Genomic DNA, 19,551 nt, shown 5'->3' with positions numbered 1-19,551 from the left:
CAGTCAAACACAGAAAACAGTAGGGTTCTGTTTATCCTTTCACAAAGGGTGCAAACTGCTAATCAGGCTCCATTGCTGGGCTGGCCACTTTGTTTATCAATAAACAGGAAGACAGTTAGACTATAATTTTCTTGCCTAGCACTGGTAGCCAAAAGGAAATGCTGGCAGCTTGGTAGTACTGAGTTCCAGTTGCATCAAAACCCAATTATTATTGTAATAATGTATGAGTGTTTGCAAGTTGCACAGGCGTGCTACACATGTCCCCAGAATCATGTGAAACATATTGGCAGAGAACAAGCTTGGTGATACATGGACTAAGGGGAGCTGTCAAAATAGGCCGGTCCTCCAAGGGCTCAGCTGCAGAGTGCTGTTTAAAAACACACACACGCCGGAGTTAGTGTGGCAGATATGGAAGTCTTCTACATGTAAGACAACACAACAAAAACATGGTTTGACGAATATCAAATGACACATAGGCTCTGAAATGGGAAATTGGACTGGAAGATGCTATAATTGCCACTGCAAGCTCTGTTACCACGGAACACTTGTACACCCTTTTAAAGAGATGTTCAAAGTTACTTTCATGTCAGTGGAGCTCCCTGCCTAAGATACTGTAAAATCCCAAATCTAAGATATAGTGCAAGATCTCAAATCTAACATGCAATAAAATTTAATCATACATGTGTTTAGGCATTCAAATTGCCCAAATCGTGACCTTAGATGTTTGTTTCATTTTGTCTGTATAGATGCTGTATGAGAAGTTAAGAGGGGACCTCCCTGGTGATCCAGTGGTTAAGAATCCGACTCACAATACAGGAGATGCGGGTTCAATTCCTGGTCTGGGAACCAAGATCCCACATTCTGTGGAGCTACTACTGAGCCCAAGCACCGTAACTGCTGCAGGAAGGAGGACCCCTTCCAGGGCCCGAAACTAGGCACTTGTCTAACACTCGGAAATGAATTGTCCGAGGAGACACATGTGCTGACAAAGCAAGAGATTTTATTGGGAAAAGGCACCCAGGTGGAGAGCAGTAGGGTAAGGAAACCCAGGAGAACTGCTCTCTCACATGGCTTGCAGTCTCAGGTTTTATGGTGATTTGATTAGTTTCCAGGTTGTCTTTAGCCAATCATTCTGACTTAGAGTCCTTCCTGGTGGTGCACGCCTTGTTCAGCCAAAATGGATGCCAGAGAGAAGGATTCTGGGAGGTGGTCAGACAGGTGGTGTCTCCTTTTGACCTTTCCTGAACTCTTCTGATTGGTGGAGGCTTCTTAGTTCCCTGTTCCTTACCAGGACCTCCTGTCTTAAAACAACTCATGCAAATGGTTACTATGGTGCCTGGCCAGGGTGGGCGGTTTCAATCAGCGTGCTTCCCCTAACACAACTAGAGAGGTCATGCACCACAGTGAAAGATCCTGCGTGATGCAACGAAGACCCCGAATGCCACAACTACAACCAGATACGCTGGTCTTAAAGGAAGAAGGAAATAATTTAAGATACACTTAATTAAATAAAGAAAGAAATTAAGATACACTCCAAGGTTCACATAGCTTGCAAGACAGGGCATGTCAAATATAAAGTACAAAGGAACTATAAGTCCTGTAACAATGCTTCTACTAATGTTGAAATACTAATGACACAAGGGTTAATAACAGTTACTATTCTATTGATCACATGTAACTCACTTATTCTTGAAATGTTTGCTGAGCACTTGCTACATACTAGGCTCTCTGGTAAGCTGGGGGAGGGGATACCGTGGCACCCTCTTCATAACGGCTGACAGGGAAGCAGACATGGGATAAGTCATTACATTAAGGGGTGATGACTATTATAACAGGGTGTGTGAGCCACTCACTCGTATATGCACCTAAGCAGTCTTTACTGCTATGCCTGGTTCTCCAAGGTGACAACCCAAAGCTACCTACCTTGGCAACTTGAGGTAGGGAACTGTGACTCAATTCTGTTAGGGCAATACTCGTGAAAATGTGGCAGGTTCTCTGTGGCTCTGTTCATAACTCTCATTAGCAACTATAGTGACCAAAAGTGCATCATAGGGTATGAATTGACTGGCTTCCTCACTCCTTAGCTGTGTGCCTTTGGCTAAGTTTGTTAATCTCTCTGTACTTCACTATCCTTGTAATCAATGGGGATAATAACAACACTTCTTTCACAGAGTTTCTGAGACCATGAAATAAGTTATTCTATGCAAAGCAGTTAGGGATAGTGCTGCCACACAGAAAATGCTACGTACTCAGTGCACGCATCCTCAATCACTAAGTCACGTCTGACTTCTGCGACCCCTGTAGCCCACCAGGCTCCTCTGTCCATGGGATTCTCCAGGCAAGAATACTGGAGAGTGGGTTGCCATTTCCTCCTCCAGGGGATCTTCCCAACCTAGGGATTGAACCCACGTCTCCTGCATTTCCTGCACTGGCATGTAGATTCTTTTACCACCAAACCACCTGGAAAGTCCATATGTACTCAGTAAATGTTCTCTTTCTTTGTGCTGTGCTCAGATGCTCAGTTGCGTCCAGTTCTTTGTGACCCCATGGACCATAGCCTGACAGGTTCCTCTGTCCATGGGATTCTCCAAGCAAGAATACTGACGTGGGTTGCCATACACTTCTCCAGAGGATCTTCCAGAGCCAGGGATTGAACTTGTGCCTCTTACATCCTTTGCACTGGCAGGCAGATTCTTTACCATTAGCGCCACTCTTTCTCTGCTGCTAAGTCGCTTCAGTCGTGTCGGACTCTGTGCAACCCCATAGACGGCAGCCCACCAGGCTCTGCCGTCCCTGGGATTCTCCAGGCAAGAACACTGAAGTGGGTTGCCATTTCCTTCTCCAATGCATGAAAGTGAAAAGTGAAAGTGAAGTCGCTCAGTCGTGCCTGACTCTTAGCGACCCCATGGACTGCAAGTCTTTCTCTAATACTGTTCTAAAACCATCTTCAGCACCTTGGTCAGCTCCAAGAGGCCTGGTCTTCCTTGTTAGAGCAGAGCTGGAAAGAATGATTGCGGTGAACTGCCTTTTGTCCCAGGAATGGCCAAAGTTGAAAATATGTATGCAGAATGTCTCCAAGGGGGATATGGAAAGCCCGGTCATGGCTTAGTCCAGAGAGGCGTGACTGGTTTGACCAGAGGCAGTTCTTGATCTGGTTCCCCTTAACCCTCTTAAGACTCTAAACTTGGGTTCTTCATACCCACTTCAAGCTCCCTGTTCTATCACAGACTATTTGGAATAGTCTTTTTTTTTTTTTTTTTTTTGCATTTATTGACTCTGTCTACTTTGCCTTCTCCCAAGCATTTATCCATCCACAACTCTACGGAAGAGAAGCTCTCGACATCCCCTGTGCTCTGACACCTGCACCAGGCAGGTCAGACCTTCAGCATTCCCCTGCTGCTAGGGAAGGGGGGTTAGATGGTGTGGATAAAAGGCTAGTCGAACAGCCTCTTGGTGTTCAACCCTAGCTTTGCTCTTCTATGACATACTGAGAAAACTTGAGGAGTCCGACAGAAGCCCACGTTGATCTCAGGCCAGCCTCCTGGCTCATCCTCCTCTCTTGACTTTTTGCTCTTCTGACCAATGTCTAGGGAGTTCTTTTTGGCCTTGTTATCTGGAGCCAATTAATACTTTGCCCAAGAACATGCTGCTGTTTAGACTAGATCTGGCCGAGGAGGTTAATTTTTCATCAGTGAACAGCGAGCACAGTCATATCAATGGGCAAAAAAAAACTGTAAAAACATATCCAAAACAGACAGCATATCTTCAGTAGAAGGCATCCTTGAGTTAATTCACAACTTGACATTTGCTCCCAACTAATCCATACTTTCCTTTTCTTCTCCCTTTAAAACACCATCTTTCCTAAACTACAGAGCTGGTATAGAATAAAAATTAAACTATGACCACCCTGGGAAGTTCTAATGTACTTATATCTGGCTTTTATTGAAGTGCAGTTGATTTACAATGTTGTATTAATTCCTGCTGTATAGCAAAGTTACTCAGATAAACATATACATACTCTTTTTCATACTCTTTCCCATTCTAGTGTATAACAGGATATTGAACATAGTTTCCTGTGTTATACAGTTGTTGTTATTTAGTCGTATCTGACTCTTTGTGACCCCAGGGACTGTAGCCCATCAGGCTCCTCTGTCCATGGGATTTCCCAGGCAAAAATACTAGAATGGGTTTCCATTTCCTTCTCTAAGGGATCTTCCAGATATAGGGAATCACCCCAAGTCTCCCGTATCAGCAGGCAGAATTCTTTACTGCTGAGTCACCAGGGAAGAGCCATGCTAAACAGTAGGACCTTGTTATTTATCCATCCTATGTATACTAGTTTGCACCTGCTAATTCAGGCTCCTCTCGGACGCCACCCCTGACCTCCGGCCCAGGGCAGCTCCTCTCGGCCGCGCTCGCTCATGCACCGGTGCAGCTGCTGTGCTCGTGCACCATCGCAGCCGCCGCACTGGAAAAGGTCAGTTTTCATCCCAATCCCAAAGAAAGGCAATGCTAAAGAATGCTCAAACTACTGCACAATTGCACTCATCTCACACACTAGTAAAGTAATGCTTAAAATTCCCCAAGCCAGGCTTCAGCAATACATGAACTGTGAAATTCCAGATGTTCAACCTGGTTTTAGAAAAGGCAGAGGAACCAGAGATCAAATTGCCAACATCCGATGGATCATCAAAAAAGCAAGAGAGTTCCAGAAAAACATCTATGTCTGCTTTATTGACAATGCCAAAGCCTTTGACTGTGCGGAAAACTCTGAAAGAGATGGGCATACCAGACCACCTGACCTGCCTCTTGACAAACCTGTATGCAGGTCAGGAAGCAACAGTTAGAACTGGACATGGAACAACAGACTGGTTCCAAATAGGAAAAGGAGTCCATCAAGGCGGTATATTGTCATCCTGCTTATTTAACTTCTATGCAGAGTACATCATGAGAAATGCTGGGCTGGAGGAAGCACAAGCTGGAATCAAGACTGCTGGGAAAAATATCGATAACCTCAGATATGCAGATGACATCACCCTTATGGCAGAAAGTGAAGAACTAAAGAGCCTCTTGATGAAAGTGAAAGAGGAGAGTGAAAAGTTAGCTTAAAGCTCAATATTCAGAAAAATAAGATCATGGCATCCGGTCCCATCACTTCATGGCAGATAGATGGGGAGACAGTGGAAACAGTGGCTGACTTTATTTTTTTGGGCTCCAAAATCACTGCAGATGGTGACTGCAGCTATGAAATTAAAAGACACTTACTCCTTGGAAGGAAAGTTATGATCAACCTAGATAGCGTATTAAAAAGCAGAGACATTACTTTGCCAACAAAGGTCCGTCTAGTCAAGGCTATGGTTTTTCCAGTGGTCATCTATGGATGTGAGAGTTGGACTATAAAGAAAGCTGAGCGCCAAACAATTGATGCTTTTGAAATGTGGTGTTGGAGAAGACTCATGAGAGTTGCTTGGACTGCAAGGAGATCCAACCAGTCCATCCTAAGGGAGATCAGTCCTGGGTGTTCACTGGAAGGACTGATGTTGAAGCTGAAACTCCAATACTTTGTCCACCTGATGCGAAGAGCTGACTCATTGGAAAAGACCCTAATGCTGGGAAAGATTGAGGGCAGGAGGAGAAGGGGACAACAGAGGATGAGATAGTTGGATGGCATCATCGACTTGATGGACAAGGGTTTGGGTGGACTCCGGGAGTTGGTGATGGACAGGGAGGCCTGGTGTGCTGCGGTTCATGGGGTCACAAAGAGTCAGACACAACCAAGCGACTGAACTGAACTGAATTCAGGCTCTCAATCGTTCCCTCCCTCGCCCTCTCCTCCCTGGCGCTCTATGCCTGGAATCTCTGTGTGTCTCATAGGTATGTTCATTTGTGTCGTATTTTAGATTTCACATATAAGTGATATCATATGGTATTTGCCTGCCTTTCTGACTTACTTTCCAAAGCATGATAATCTCTAGGTCTATCCATGTTGCTATGAATAGCATTCTTTCATTCTTTTTTATGGCTGAGTAATATTCCATTATATATACGTGTGTGTGTGTGTGTGTGTGTGTGTTTTCGTGTCTGGTTCTGTTGCTTCTTGACTCACATACAGATTTCTCAGAAGGCTGTAAGGTGGTCTGGTATTCCCATCTCTTTAAGAAGTTTTCACGGTTTGTTGTGATCCACACAGTCAAAGGCTTTAGAGTAGTCAGTGAAGCAGATGTTTTTCTGGAATTCTCTTGCTTTACCTATGATCCAGCGGATGTTGGCAATTTGATCTCTGGTTCCTCTGCCTTGTCTAAATCCAGCTTGAACATCTGGACATTCTCTGTTCACATACTGTTGAAGCCTAGCTTGGAAAATTTTGAGCATTAATTTGCTAGTTTTCTGAGGAACCTCCACATTCTTTTCCATAATGACTGTACCAACTTACATTCCCACCAGCAGTATAAGAGAGTTCCCTTTTCTCCATACCCTCTCCAGCATTTATTATTCGTAAACTTTTTAATGGTGGCCATCCTGACTGGTGTGAGGTAGTACCTCATTGTAGTTTTGATTTGCATTTCTCTAATAAGCAGCAATGATGAGCACCTTTTCATGTGCCTGTTGACCATCTGTATGTACGTCTTCTTTGGAGAAATGTCTATTTAGGTCTTCTGTCCATTTTTCAACTGGGTTGTTTGCTATAAATTGATTTGAGCTGCTTGTATATTTTGGAAATTAAGCTGTTGTTGGTCACATCATTTGCAAATATTTTCTCCCAGTCATGATTTCCTTTGCTGTACAGATTCTTGTAAATTTGGTTAGGTTTCATTTGTTTACTTTTTATTTCTATTGCCTTGGGAGACTGACCTAAGAAAACACTGGTACAATTTATATCAGAGGATATTTTGCCTATGTTCTCTTCTAGGCGTTTTATGGTATCATGTCTTATATTTAAGTCCTTAAGCCATTTTGAGCTTATTCTTGTGTATGGTGTGAGGGTGTGTTCTAATTTCAGCGATTTACCCTCAGCTGTCCAACTTTTCCAATACTGTTTTCTGAAGAGAATGTCTTTTCCCTTTGTATGTTCTTGCCTCCTTTGTCGATGATTAATTATCCACAGGTGTATAGGGATGTTATTTCTTGTCTCTCTAAATCAGAATTTTAAATTCTGCCTTAAAATATACCCACTAATTCATTACTGAAAACATAGTGGTATTTAATACTTTGATATGAGCTACTATTGTTGTTCAGTTGCCCAGTCGTGTCCAACTCTTTGCAACCCCATGGACTGCAGCATGCCTGGCTTTGTTGTCCCTCACTATCTCCCAGAGTTTGCCCAAGTTCCTGTCCATTGCTTCAAAGATGCCATTCAACCATCTCATCCTCTGATGCCCTCTTCTCCTTCTGCCCTCAGTCTTTTCCCAGCATCAGAGACTTTTCCAGTGGGTCAGCTGTTTGCTCAGATGACCAAACCACTGGAGTGGCAGCTTTAGCATCAGTCCTTTCAACGAGTATTCAGGTGATATGACCTATGGCCACCCAAATAAGCGAACCTGGACAAAACCCAGTTCTTTGGAATCAAGCACTTGCCCTGCAGGATTTCCAGCTGTGTCTGCTTTCCGCCTGTGTCCCCGTATTCTGGTGGCGGCTTTGTGAGCTTGGTTCTTTGGCCACTGAGATTTAGCAAACTGAAACATCTTGGGCTTCTTTAGTGAAACCCACCTGTGTTCCCCTGATTAAAAAGAACAGACTTCAACTGGTAACCAAAGTTGGAATAAATAGCCGACTGGTTTTCACTCTAATCTCCAAGCTATTTCTTACTTCATTTCAGAGGAAATGGCTACAGTTTCGACTTTGATCAAGTTTGGCTTATTTAAGCTAAGTTCCTTTCTTTCAACCTTAATTTTAGACCTGGGCTTTCCATAGTCAGGTGTATCATGTTATAGACACTCCATCTTACTTAATTGGATTCTTATAAATTGCTGGAAAAGATATAACCGGCAACTTGAAGCCTGTATCTCTTTGTATAAAGAGATTTTGCTGAGCTTATGAAATGGAAATTGCTGACTATTAAGACTGTAATAAAGGTATTTGAATCCTTGCACTAAGAAGATGCCCAGTTTGAAGAATAAAACAATGGGAGTTGCGGGGGCGGGGGGTGAGTTTTTGTTGTTGCTGTTTTACCGATTACTCCACAAAAGGGAAAGACTATTTAAGGGTACAAAGAGATTAATAAAAGACTGGAAATATTTGACTGCTTTTATGAAAACTTGGATTGGTTTTCATATCAGAACCTTTAAGGATCAAAAAGACCTTGCAGAGTTCCTAAGCACATTTCATCTCTCCATACTGTTCCCAAAAGACTCACAGACACCAAAACTCCTATTGAAGAATCTCCCAAGCGCTCAAGTCTTTTAATAAAAGCAAGGTCCCTGGGAGAGGAACCTTCCCATCCTAATTTCACTCCCCTATTGAAGAGGCGTTGGCTCCCCACACCCTGTATACATTGAATCATTTACTGAATGTCAGTTAGCTTTCTCCCTGTTGGGACAACACACCTCCTCGCCACTCTACTATTTTATTTCAACCAAAGTGAAAGCATTGGAGTATTTAAAATTTAACCCAGTCGATTTGTGTATGCATATAGTAAGTGTAAATGGGGGCTTAGTGTCTATGTACCTATGTGTGAGAGCGCACACACTTGCACAGGAGAGCCAAATGAGAGAGCACAAATTAGAATAGATAAGCTCAGGGAAGAAAAAAAGGTTAGAAAAAAAAAAGGCAATTAAAAGCTTTACAGAGGAACTCAAGGGTTAACTGATTTAACGTGAAGAGTGTCAGGAACTCATATTTATATTACTTGAAGATTAAAGATAAGTCAACAACCTTGATTGATATTTGATATTGATATTTGTGTTTTGTTTTTGTTTTTTTTGGCCAAGTGGCATGTCAGATCTTAGCTCCCTGACCAGGAATGGAACCTGTGCCCCTTGCAGTGGAAGAGCAGAGTCTTAACTGTTGGACTCCCAGGGAAGTTCAATATTTCGTGTTTCTTAATGAGCAACTCACGGTTGCTTCCCTGGTGGCTCAGACAGTAAAGAATCCGCCCACAATGCAGGAGACCCAGGTTCGATCCCTGGGTTGGGAAGATCCCCTGGAGAAGGAAATGGCAAACCACCCCAGTATCCTTGTCCGGAAAATCCCATGGATGGGGGAGTCTGGTGGGCTACAGTCCACGGGGTTACAAAGAGTCAGACACGACTGAGTGACTAACACTTTCACTTTTCACACTTGCAAATGGGCTTCCCTGGTGGCTCAGAGGTAAAGAATTCACCTGCAGTGCAGGAGATGCAGTCCATGGGGTCACGAAGAGGAGGGCACAACTGAAGAGATGGAGCACGCACACACGCTTGCAGATGCGATGACTCCTGGGTTCTGCAGACTCTGACAGGTAACTACAGGAGTCCTGGTAAGAAGCACTCTCTCTGCAGAGTACTGAGAAAGTGGTTTATCGTGGGGAACAAAGGTGTACTCCCCTCATCTCTATGGTGTTACTTCCAACTGTCTCTCTACAACCACAATCCTTTAGGCCTTACATAGGTCCTTGTATCCAGGATGGATGGAGGGAAGCAATCAGATAATGTGGCCTAGGGCTTCCCTGGTGGTCCAGTGGTAAAGAATCCACCTGCCAGTGCTGGGGACGTGGGTTCGACCCCTGATTCTAGAAGAGCCCACATGCTGCAGAGCAACTAAGCCTGTGCACCACAGCTGCTAAGCCCTTGCTTCTTAGAGCTCCGCAACAAGAGAAGCCACTGCAACGAGAAGGCCGAGCATCGCAGCTGAGAAGCGGCCCGATCACTGCAACTACAGAAAGCCTGTGCACAGCAACCAAGACCCAGCACAGCCAGTAAGAAAGAAGTCTTTACAACAAACAAAAGCAACAAAGAACATGGCCCTGGGCAGGGGTTGGGGGCAGTGATCTTCTGGGGTTTCTGTAGCACTGACAGTTACTTAGGAGGCAAATAGCTTGCCCTTGCTTTTCACAATCGACAAGATAGCCCTCCTGGCAGCCCAAGGGGCTCCACGTGCAGAGCGGAGGGAGGGGAAGGGAGCTGCTTCTCCAACCCCTCACCGACCATGGGCTCCCCTCAACTGCTAAGGGCACCCCTCCTCCAACACCCCAGCCCCAGCCGGGGCTGTCCTCCTGGTCTGTTTCCCAGAACTGAGAATGGTGCTGTGCACAGGGCTTCTCAGGGGAGAAAGGCCTTCAGAGTCGGCCACCTTCCTCCACCCTTCTCTTACTCCTTTCTGTCAAGGACCCAGCACAGAGATGCAAAATGAAAATCTACTGCTTAGCTGCTTGCGAAAGATAATTTTCTCTTTGTTTTCCTGAGGAAAAAAATTAAGTAAGATCTTTCTAAGATAGCTGTTTCGAGCCCCCTAGTGTTAAGAAATCTGTGAAGGCGCTTGAAAGAAAAAGTGGTTATTTTGCTGTCCCTAAAGTCTTTTCTTTGTCTACAATAGTGGAGAGAGAGGCTAAAAAAATAAATAAATAAATAATAATAACAAAACTGGCAAACTCTGTGACATTTAGATCAAAAACTTACCTGTGCCAAAACATTACCCTGGGAGAGTCAGGAATCCAGAGTACAAACCAATACCAGTAACCCTCGGCATTCTAAGCAAGCATCAGTGACTTGAGTTGATGCATCAGACTCTTGGCCAGGGTTGCAGCTAAGACAACTGCTCTGAGGTATTTATCAACTATTCATTCAACACATTATATGCCAGGCACTGTCCTAAGAAGCACTTTACAAGTACCCACCCACTTAATATAATTTTGTGGGGGTAGATACTATTGTTACCATTATTGCCTTCATTTTACAGATGAGGAAACTAAGGCACAGAGAGATGGGCTAAAGCCCATTTGTCCAAGGTCACACTGTTAGGACAAGCTGATGTCAGACTCCAGACACCAGAATCCAACAGTCTGGCTCCACAGTCTGTTCTTGACCATCAAACTACTTGAAAGAGACACCTTAAGGAATATGCTAAATATCCATTCTCTTAAATCTTCTAAGCTTCATTATTTTAAAAATGACATGGCTGCTTCTTTAGAAAAGCAATATTTATCTAGCACTTGCAAGTTTGCAAAATGCTTTTCTATTTGTGCCTCACAGCTGGCCCTGTGGTGGGTAGTACAGGACTCATTATTACCAATCTCATGGGACAGATAAAGAAACAGAGCCTCATAGACTACAGGACTCAAGTTCCCTGGATAAATAGTGTTGAAATTGGGACCTTTACGTGGATTGTCTGTTGTCAAGCCCTCTACCCTTTCCACTGAACTGGGTTGTTGGTCTCAAATCAAGTTGCCTGTGAGTGACAGCCCAGATTTCACTAGCTCAGGTTCCCATAGAAAAGCCTTCTTCAAGTCACAACTCAGAGCTCCTCCTTTGGCTTCCTGAAGGATCCATGTAAGACCCTCATGATCCTACTCTCCAAATATACTCCTGCTCTTTACAAATCAAATTAGGAAAAAATCAGATTGTACATAAGTTGCTTCTGTCCTTCACAGGGAAAGCTCCTCTCAGAAACTCCTGGAGGGTGTCCTCACTCAAATGTACTCAGATATAAAAAGTCAGAAAACAGGATATCCAACCCAGCTGAGAGGAGAAGGAATTCCCAGGGTGGGGGAAAGGTGAGTTTGGGATTGCAACTGTGCTACAGGCCTGAAGGACAGCTACTTCAGACTTGAGGGGATCGGAAGAGTCAAGGAGAGAGTTCTCCAAGAAGATGAAACTGAAAAAATACAAGATGCTTTTAAACATATTAAGAGGAGATTCAGACAATTAGGAAGAGGTGGGTTCTGCATTAGCAACAGCTGAATAGAAAAATAAACCAGGGGGAAAATAGATAACTATGAACTCCAGGGAAAACAACAGGCTGGCAGAAAAGGAAAGGTGATCAGTTTATCACTATGTGACTCAACTCTGCTACTTTTTACACTGAACACCAATCTCATCAAAGTTATATAGAACTGTATTAGGACAATTGAAGGATGGGAAAGGTTTCACATGCAATGGGGACAGGGTGGTAGTAGGGTGAGAAATAGTTCCCATAGCATGGAGTCAATATCATGCCTGAAGTTGAAAAGATAATTCAAAAAGTGTATTGTTTAGAGACAAGGGACCATGCAACTCTCCTTGTTCTCCTCCTACTTGCCATGGTGCCTGGTTGAGGAGGTACTCAATATTTACTGAGTATTTCAGTTTACACATTGAAACATTAAACAAAGTTAAATATTTACTCAGCTAAAATAGCAGCCCAGGAGCCCTGCCTCTATCAATTTCACTCCTACCTTCTTGGCCTCACCCAGCGTCATGGAGATTCACCAGAAATCTCTGCATTACTTGGCTTCTTTTCACTGTGTCCCAGCAAGCAGTGGCTTAGACAGCCCTGTATCTCCTCATGTATTTAAGAAGGAAAAGGAGAAGATAAGAGGGGAGTGGAGATGGTCTTTTCATCATCCATGCTTGGAAGGTGAGCTGGTAGGCCATCCCTGACATGAAGGAGCTGCTTAAACACAAATTGGATTAACAGGACAGGATTAGAGACTGCTGGAAGGTATTATATACTTATAAACTGCTCTGCCGAAGTGCCTCTTGTTTTCATTACAAGCCCACACTCCATAGAACCAGTCAGATGAAATATGGAATTGGTCAGTTACTAAAAATAGAAATAAAATGAAACATATAAAATGAAGTGACTAAGCTTTAATAATGCCAAGAAAGTTGAATGAGGCAGTAAGAGTTCAGTTTAGCCAAACCATAACTAGATCATTTGCAATGAGAGTTTTAACATGGTAAGAAGTAAACATTAAAATGGTCTCTATCTCTTCCATCAAGAGGAATAATATTCAACAAGAAATATGATTAAAAGGTGACTTCAAGAAAGGAAAAAGAATAAGAGCTACATTAGAAGTTTCAGACTTATCTGGACATTTCAAATGAATTTAAGTCACCAGGTTTAAATGCAATAAAATCCTAAGAGACTGGAAGAATTTGCAGATGTGAATACAATGCTTCTGTCGGTAATCTTTGAGAAACTGCAGAGTATACAAAGGTGACCAAAGATAAAGAGAAGCCAAGGTACTAACTTTCAGAGAAAGGAGGAAAAGATTATATAATATGAGCTATGTAATGTCCCATCACTTCCTGGCAAACACATGGGGAAACAGCGTCAGACTTTATTTTTGGGGGCTCCAAAATCACTGCAGATGGTGATTTCAGCCATGAAATTAAAAGACGCTTACTCCTTGGAAGGAAAGTTATGACCAACCTAGACAGCATATTGAAAAGCAGAGACATTATTTTGCCAACAAAGATCCGTCTAGTCAAGGCTATGGTTTTTCCAGTGGTTATGTATGGATGTGAGAGTTGGACTATAAAGAAAGCTGAGTGTCAAACAATTGATGTTTTTGAACTGTGGTGTTGGAGAAGACTCTTGAGAGTCCCTTGGACTGCAAGGAGATCCAACCAGTCCATCCTAAAGGAGATCAGTCCTGGGTGTTCTTTGGAAGGCCTGATGCTAAAGCTGAAACTCCAATACTCTGGCCACCTGATGTGAAGAGTTGACTCATTGGAAAAGACTCTGATGCTGGGAGGGATTGGGGGCAGGAGGAGAAGGGGACGACAGAGGATGAGATGGCTGTATGACATCACCAACTCGATGGACGTGAGTCTGAGTGAACTCTGGGAGTTAGTGATGGACAGGGAGGCCTTGCGTGCTGCAATTCATGGGGTCACAAAGAGTCGGACACAACTGAGCAACTGAACTGAACTGAACTGAATATGCCAACAAGTGAACTTGAGGCTGATTCCTGGCAAAAATTCAGGAGGTTCAAATCTTGGTTCTGCCATATAATGGCACTGTGTTCCTGGACCCTGGACAAAACTTTGATATAAGGAGTAAACAAGATAATTAAAGTATTTATTATAGCACCTCTTACATTCTCAGTACATGGTAGCTATTACCATTTTTCTATCTGCAGCACTCCAAAGTGAAGGTGGTAACGATGAGGTAGTACTGACAGGGGTTCTTCAAGATCAAGTCTCATCTACTTAAACTCATTTTTTTAGAGAGATGGAGGTACAGGGAGAGAAAAGGCATTGCTAAACCATGTAGATCAGAAAGGAGTCTTCATCTTGAAACACATTAGGTAAAAATTTCTTGTCTATTCTTGTGAAAAGACTGGATTTTAAGAGAATTAGGTGACTGAATAACCATCTTCACAGAACTCATTCATGAACCTGACCTCTCCATGCTTCAGCTTCCTCATATGTGCTGTGCTTAGTCACTCAGGCGTGTTGAACTCTTTGCGACCCCATGGACTGTAGCCCACCAGGCTCCTCTGTCCATGGGATTCTCCAGGCAAGAGTACTGGAGTGGGTTGCATGCCCTTCCTCCAGGGGATCTTCCCGACCCAGGGACTGAACCTGAGTCTCCTGTGTCTCCTGTGTCTCCTGCCTTGCAGGTAGATTCTTTACCCGCTGAGCCATTAGGGAAGCCTTCCTTATCTGTATACGGAGAATAATAATAGTAACTCAATGGGATGTTACGCAAATTGAAACCTTTAGAACAATGCTTAGCATTTAGTCACCACTATATACATGTCTGTTAAGGGACTTCCCTGGTGGTCCAGTGGTTAAGGCCTTGCACTTCCAATGCAGGGGTTATAGGAAAATACGACTTCACATTCTGCCTGGTGTGGCCAAAAAAAAAAAAAAGTTTGTTAAATAAACCTGGATAGAAGTTTCTAGCGGCATGTTTGCATAGCACTTGGCTCCAACCTCTTCAACATCTCTATCAGAAACCTGTCAAATTTTTGTACAGGGTGCTGGTCAAGTTCTCAGATAACATAAATGTTGGATGAGGAAATCAAAACCCAAAAAGACATGGACAGGCTGGGGCTATGAAATGAAATATATGAGATAAAATTAAGTCCTGGGTAAAAATTTTAAGAGAAAAAAAGTGTTTTACAAGTGATGGCCTGGCTTACCAGAACTCTCTGTGGGTAAGAAAAGGAAGTTTGGTTGACTCCAAGTTCAGCATGTGTATAACAGTGTGTCTGGCAGTTAACACCAATTTTAGGTGCACTGAGAACTGCAGTGTTCTGACTGTCTGGACATCTTCACCAAGACAGTGGGCACAATTTGCCCACCCTAAACTCTTCTCCCCTCGCCCCTCCTTAGGTTCCTCCTAAGTAGTGGCTCCAGGTATTAGGATGTGCTTCAGAACACAGACTAACAGTAAGCAAACATGAGGCAGGAATGAACCATATTTCCAACTCAACTGGGTGGCAGGAAACATCCTTGGGTAGGAATGGGAAGATAGCCTCAAGGTTTGTGAAGAAATATAATTAGAAGTTTATCAGAGCACCGAATGGCTCACTGTGCTACATGCTAAAATAAATTCCCCTCTAATCATGATTACTACAGGATTTATCTAATCTATTTCCTATAGGAAATCAAACTACTCGAGGGCATTTTATCAAACTTACTCCTTGTTATAATCCCTGTCCCTGACAAAAGAAGATTTTTGTCATCCCATGGTACAGATAAGAAATTGAGGCAAAGAAGTAGAGTGAATCGCCCTGGGTCACAAAGAACTAGAACTACAATTTAGTATCTAATCTTAAGAGTGGCTATGTGAGTTCTGGAAGGAAGAATACTGGAATCATATTACATCCTTCAAGAAAAGCCCTATTTACCTTAATCTGTGGAAGAAAGAAGATTAATTGTATTTTCCTCGGTGCATGCCAAAGATGTTGGGTAGACGCTTTAGATTCCACATGTTTATTCTAATCCTTTACCATATACTTGTAAAGCCTTGGTGTCACCATTAGAAAGATGCTGGAAACTAACTTTAAAAAAAAAAAAAGGCCACTATTGGTTTGCTAGAATCTCCAGGGAAACAATTAATCAAAAAAGTTGTACAGGACAAGCATGCTATTTCAGATCACCAAGGAAAAGAAACTATCCACATAGATAAAACTTCAGATGGCCAGCTCCTCTGTGCCTCCAGCCCCACAGTCTATTCCCAGCCCAACCTCACTGTCGAAGGACTGGACAGGAGAAGGTCGAGAGAAAACATGTTTTTAATTTAAAAACTTCCGTGGCAACATCAGTTATTATAATGATTTATGTATTTTACCCAATTATTTGAACAAATCTGTGTTCATTATAAAAACCTAGAAAATGAAGATAAGCAAACCAAAATGAAACAAAAGGCATTCATCATGTTACCAGCCAGCAAGGATCTTTTGTACCTGTTTACAAACTGGGTATTTTTTAAGACGCATTTCTCTGATCAGGCCATCAGAAAACCAGCTAGAACCTGCAAGTTTGAAGTTCTGTGTGTAGTTTCCCTTTAACTATGGAGGGAAAACAGTGACTTATCCATTGAAGACTATTTGTTATTGGCACTTGTCCCAGAAAAGATAAGGTCACTCACTACACTTTTTACCTGGCAGTAAAAAGAAATAAATTCCTAATTTCATCTTTGATCTGAAAAATTCATACCACAAGTCTAGGATTAACTGATTTACTTAAACCAGCAAATATCACAGCCGAAACAGATTGAGAATCGAATTCTCTTTCTTTTTAAGCATATATCTCTTTATCTATACACACACACATAATCATATATACTGAAGATCATAGTTTTAAATATATTTTGGCTGGATTCCTCCTGTCTCTTGGAGAAAAGAACCATACACATTCAGAACTCATACAAGGGCTGGTCAAGAATATATTCCATGCTGATATATTGTTCTTAGTTGCTCAGTCGTGTTCAACTCTTTGCAACCTCAAAGACTGTAGCCCACCAGGCTCCTCTGTCCATGGGATTCTCCAGCAAGAATACAGGAGCGGGGTTGCCATTTCCTTCTCCAGGGGATATTCCTGACTCAGGGATCAAACCTGGGTCTTCTGCATTGCAGGCGGATTCTTTACCATCTGAGCCACCAGGGAAGCCCATGAATATATTAGTAATCAGCACACAGTGAATATGGTAGACTCTTTCCAAATAGTGAGCAATGCTACCAAATTTCAATGCACTTCTTTTTTCCACTTGAAGGAAAAATCATGCCGTTACCTTTTTGTTCACAGCTACACCATCCTCACAGTCGAGCACCGCACAGTCTACATTCAGGGAGGGAATCTTGTTTATCTTCTTTTCATCATTGCCAGGTACATACAGCACGGCCCTCCGGGGGATGTACTTGTGGCTGAGTGAGGAACTGCATCCAAGCCTGGACACGTCAGCTGCCAGGGATGCTTTCCTGCAGGAGACATAATTCAAGTTAGTCCAGAATAGAATTTACTTACAGACTTTTGAAAGACCTTATTTAAATGCAAAATTAAAAGAGAAAACATGGATAATTTTTTAGAATTACCGCAGAACATAATCACACATAACGACTAGGAAAATAATTATAGAAATAATCAAGAAACAGAATGTCATTTTGGCTGAGGTCTAAAAAATATATAACACGGTTTACTGACACAACCTTCTGAGAAAAGAAGGAGGGTGTACCTATCTCCTGTTGGAAAAACCCTTCCAGCATTAATATACTGTCTGGGTAGCATCCATGGAAGAAAAGTAAGCAAATTTATATCCAAAAGCTCGCAAAGAGTAAAACTACCTACAATTATATGAAAGTAAAAAGTAGAAAATAAACAATCTAGGGACTTCCCTGGTAGTCCAGTGGCTAAGACTCCATGATCCCAGTGCAGGGGGCCTGGGTTCCATCCCTTGTCAGGGAACTAGATCCCACATGCCACAACTAGAATAATCCCACAGACCACAACAAAAACTGAAAATCCCGAGTGGCAAGTAAGACCTGGAACTGCCAAAATAAATAAATATTTTTAAAAAGGAAAAAGAAGGTAAACTATACATGTAAGCAAAATCTATGGCTCTCTCCCTGATAGTAAATCTTTTTAAGTAGAAAAGTGATTTGCATTCAATTTTAACAACAAAGAGGAATAGCTACTTCTTAAGACAGTAGAAAGGTGAATAAGAAAAGACCATTACTAATAATAGCTCTATAATTATGGTCAAGTTGACTGCTGAAAATCTCAGATTCTTCATGTGTAAAAGTAATACTCACCTTGCAGTTTGTTGAGAAAATTAAGTTTCAGGAAATAATGTATAAGAAGCGATCAGTTAGAGCCTGGGGGTTATCAGCTTGATGTGGTTGTGGGTGCGGCAGGCATGGCGGCCATCGCTACTGCTCTTCCTGGAGACACTCCAGCTCCAGCAGCCTGCCTGCTTGGAAATTCTGCACTCTCGCTTCTCCTACTGTACTAAGTTTAGCCTCCTGCGGAAATGAGAAGCGTTGGCTGAAAGCTCCTGTAGCTCACTGCAGCCCTTGCCCCTAACCTGGTCTGAGTTTGGTCCTGTGGACAAACCATGTTTTAGCCCATAATACACGGCAAGGGAAAATGAAATAAGTTCTCACCAAGACCAGTTAGATCATTTGAGGTACCCTGTGTAAAGGGCTTTCCTGGTGGCTCAGTGGTAAAGAATCCACCTGCCAATGCAAGAGACCTGGGTCAGGAAGATCCCCTGGAGAAGGGAACAGCAACCCACTAAGTATTCTCGCCTGGGAAATCCCATGGACAGAGAAGACTAGCAGGCTACAGCCCACAGGGTCGCAAAAGCAACCTAACAACAAGAATCCTGTTTAAAATGAAAATGCAGAGCCCTTGTTCAAAATGTATGCAGAATTTCAAGACGGAAATAGAACATCACACGAAGCACCAGACCCTTCTAAGCATAGGGCCTCTGTGACCATGCAGGTCACACACCCATGAAACTAGCCCTGCTCCTAAGAGATGGAGCTATACGTCATGAAAATCCCGGTCAAGGAAAGGTTAAAGCCCCAGCAAACTTGGGAACACCCTAATGTGTTACTCCCCCAGGGTAAATAGCATCATCCTTCTAAAAGTATGTCAGCTATACTCTCCATGAAAGCTCGTGACATTTGGTAGTTATCTGAAGTTAATTCCATCAAATATTTTATACAGTTGTAACATTTTGCCATATTAGTGTAGCTTGTGACAATGTATACCAAGAAAAATCAGAATCTCCTTGGTGGCCCATCAGTTTTGTGAGGGCCCCCTTATTTGCTTTTTTAGCAGATCTTAATAAAACTTGAGTCTGAGTCTTATTTTTCTATAACATAGCATTGTGCTATGTGAGGTATGGTGACAAACAGATGGATTTTAAAAGTGTATGTGTATTACAAGAAAAATTGATGCTTTTGAACTGTGTTGCTGGAGAAGACTCTTGGGAGTCCCTTGGACTGCAAGGAGATCAAACCAGTCAATCCTAAAGGAAATCAACCCTGAATATCCATTGGAAGGACTGATGCTGTAGCTCCAGTACTTTGGCCACCTGATGCAAAGAGCTGACTCATTAGAAAAGACCCTGATGCTGGGAAAGATGGAGGGCAGGAGGAGAAAGGGGTGCAGAGGATGAGATGGTTACATGGCATCA

At 42.8% G+C, this 19,551-nt stretch overlaps 1 protein-coding gene across 4 annotated transcripts in view; it reads right to left on the bottom strand.

The window, feature by feature from the left end:
* The window catches only part of CLYBL (citramalyl-CoA lyase), a 227,865-nt gene that overhangs the window by 88,043 nt on the left and 120,271 nt on the right, over nt 1–19,551 (bottom strand). For all 4 annotated transcript variants that reach the window (XM_052650086.1, XM_052650088.1, XM_052650087.1 and 1 more), the window contains exon 2: nt 17,143–17,329. In XM_052650086.1, coding sequence (XP_052506046.1) covers nt 17,143–17,329 — 187 coding nt within the window. The remainder of the gene's footprint in view (nt 1–17,142; nt 17,330–19,551) is intronic.

The sequence above is a fragment of the Budorcas taxicolor genome, chromosome 12, assembly GCF_023091745.1.
Source record: "Budorcas taxicolor isolate Tak-1 chromosome 12, Takin1.1, whole genome shotgun sequence".
In the NCBI taxonomy this organism is placed as follows: Eukaryota; Metazoa; Chordata; class Mammalia; order Artiodactyla; family Bovidae; genus Budorcas; species Budorcas taxicolor.
The sequence above is the reverse complement of the archived record's forward strand: the minus strand, read 5'-3'. Positions and strand labels throughout refer to the sequence as shown.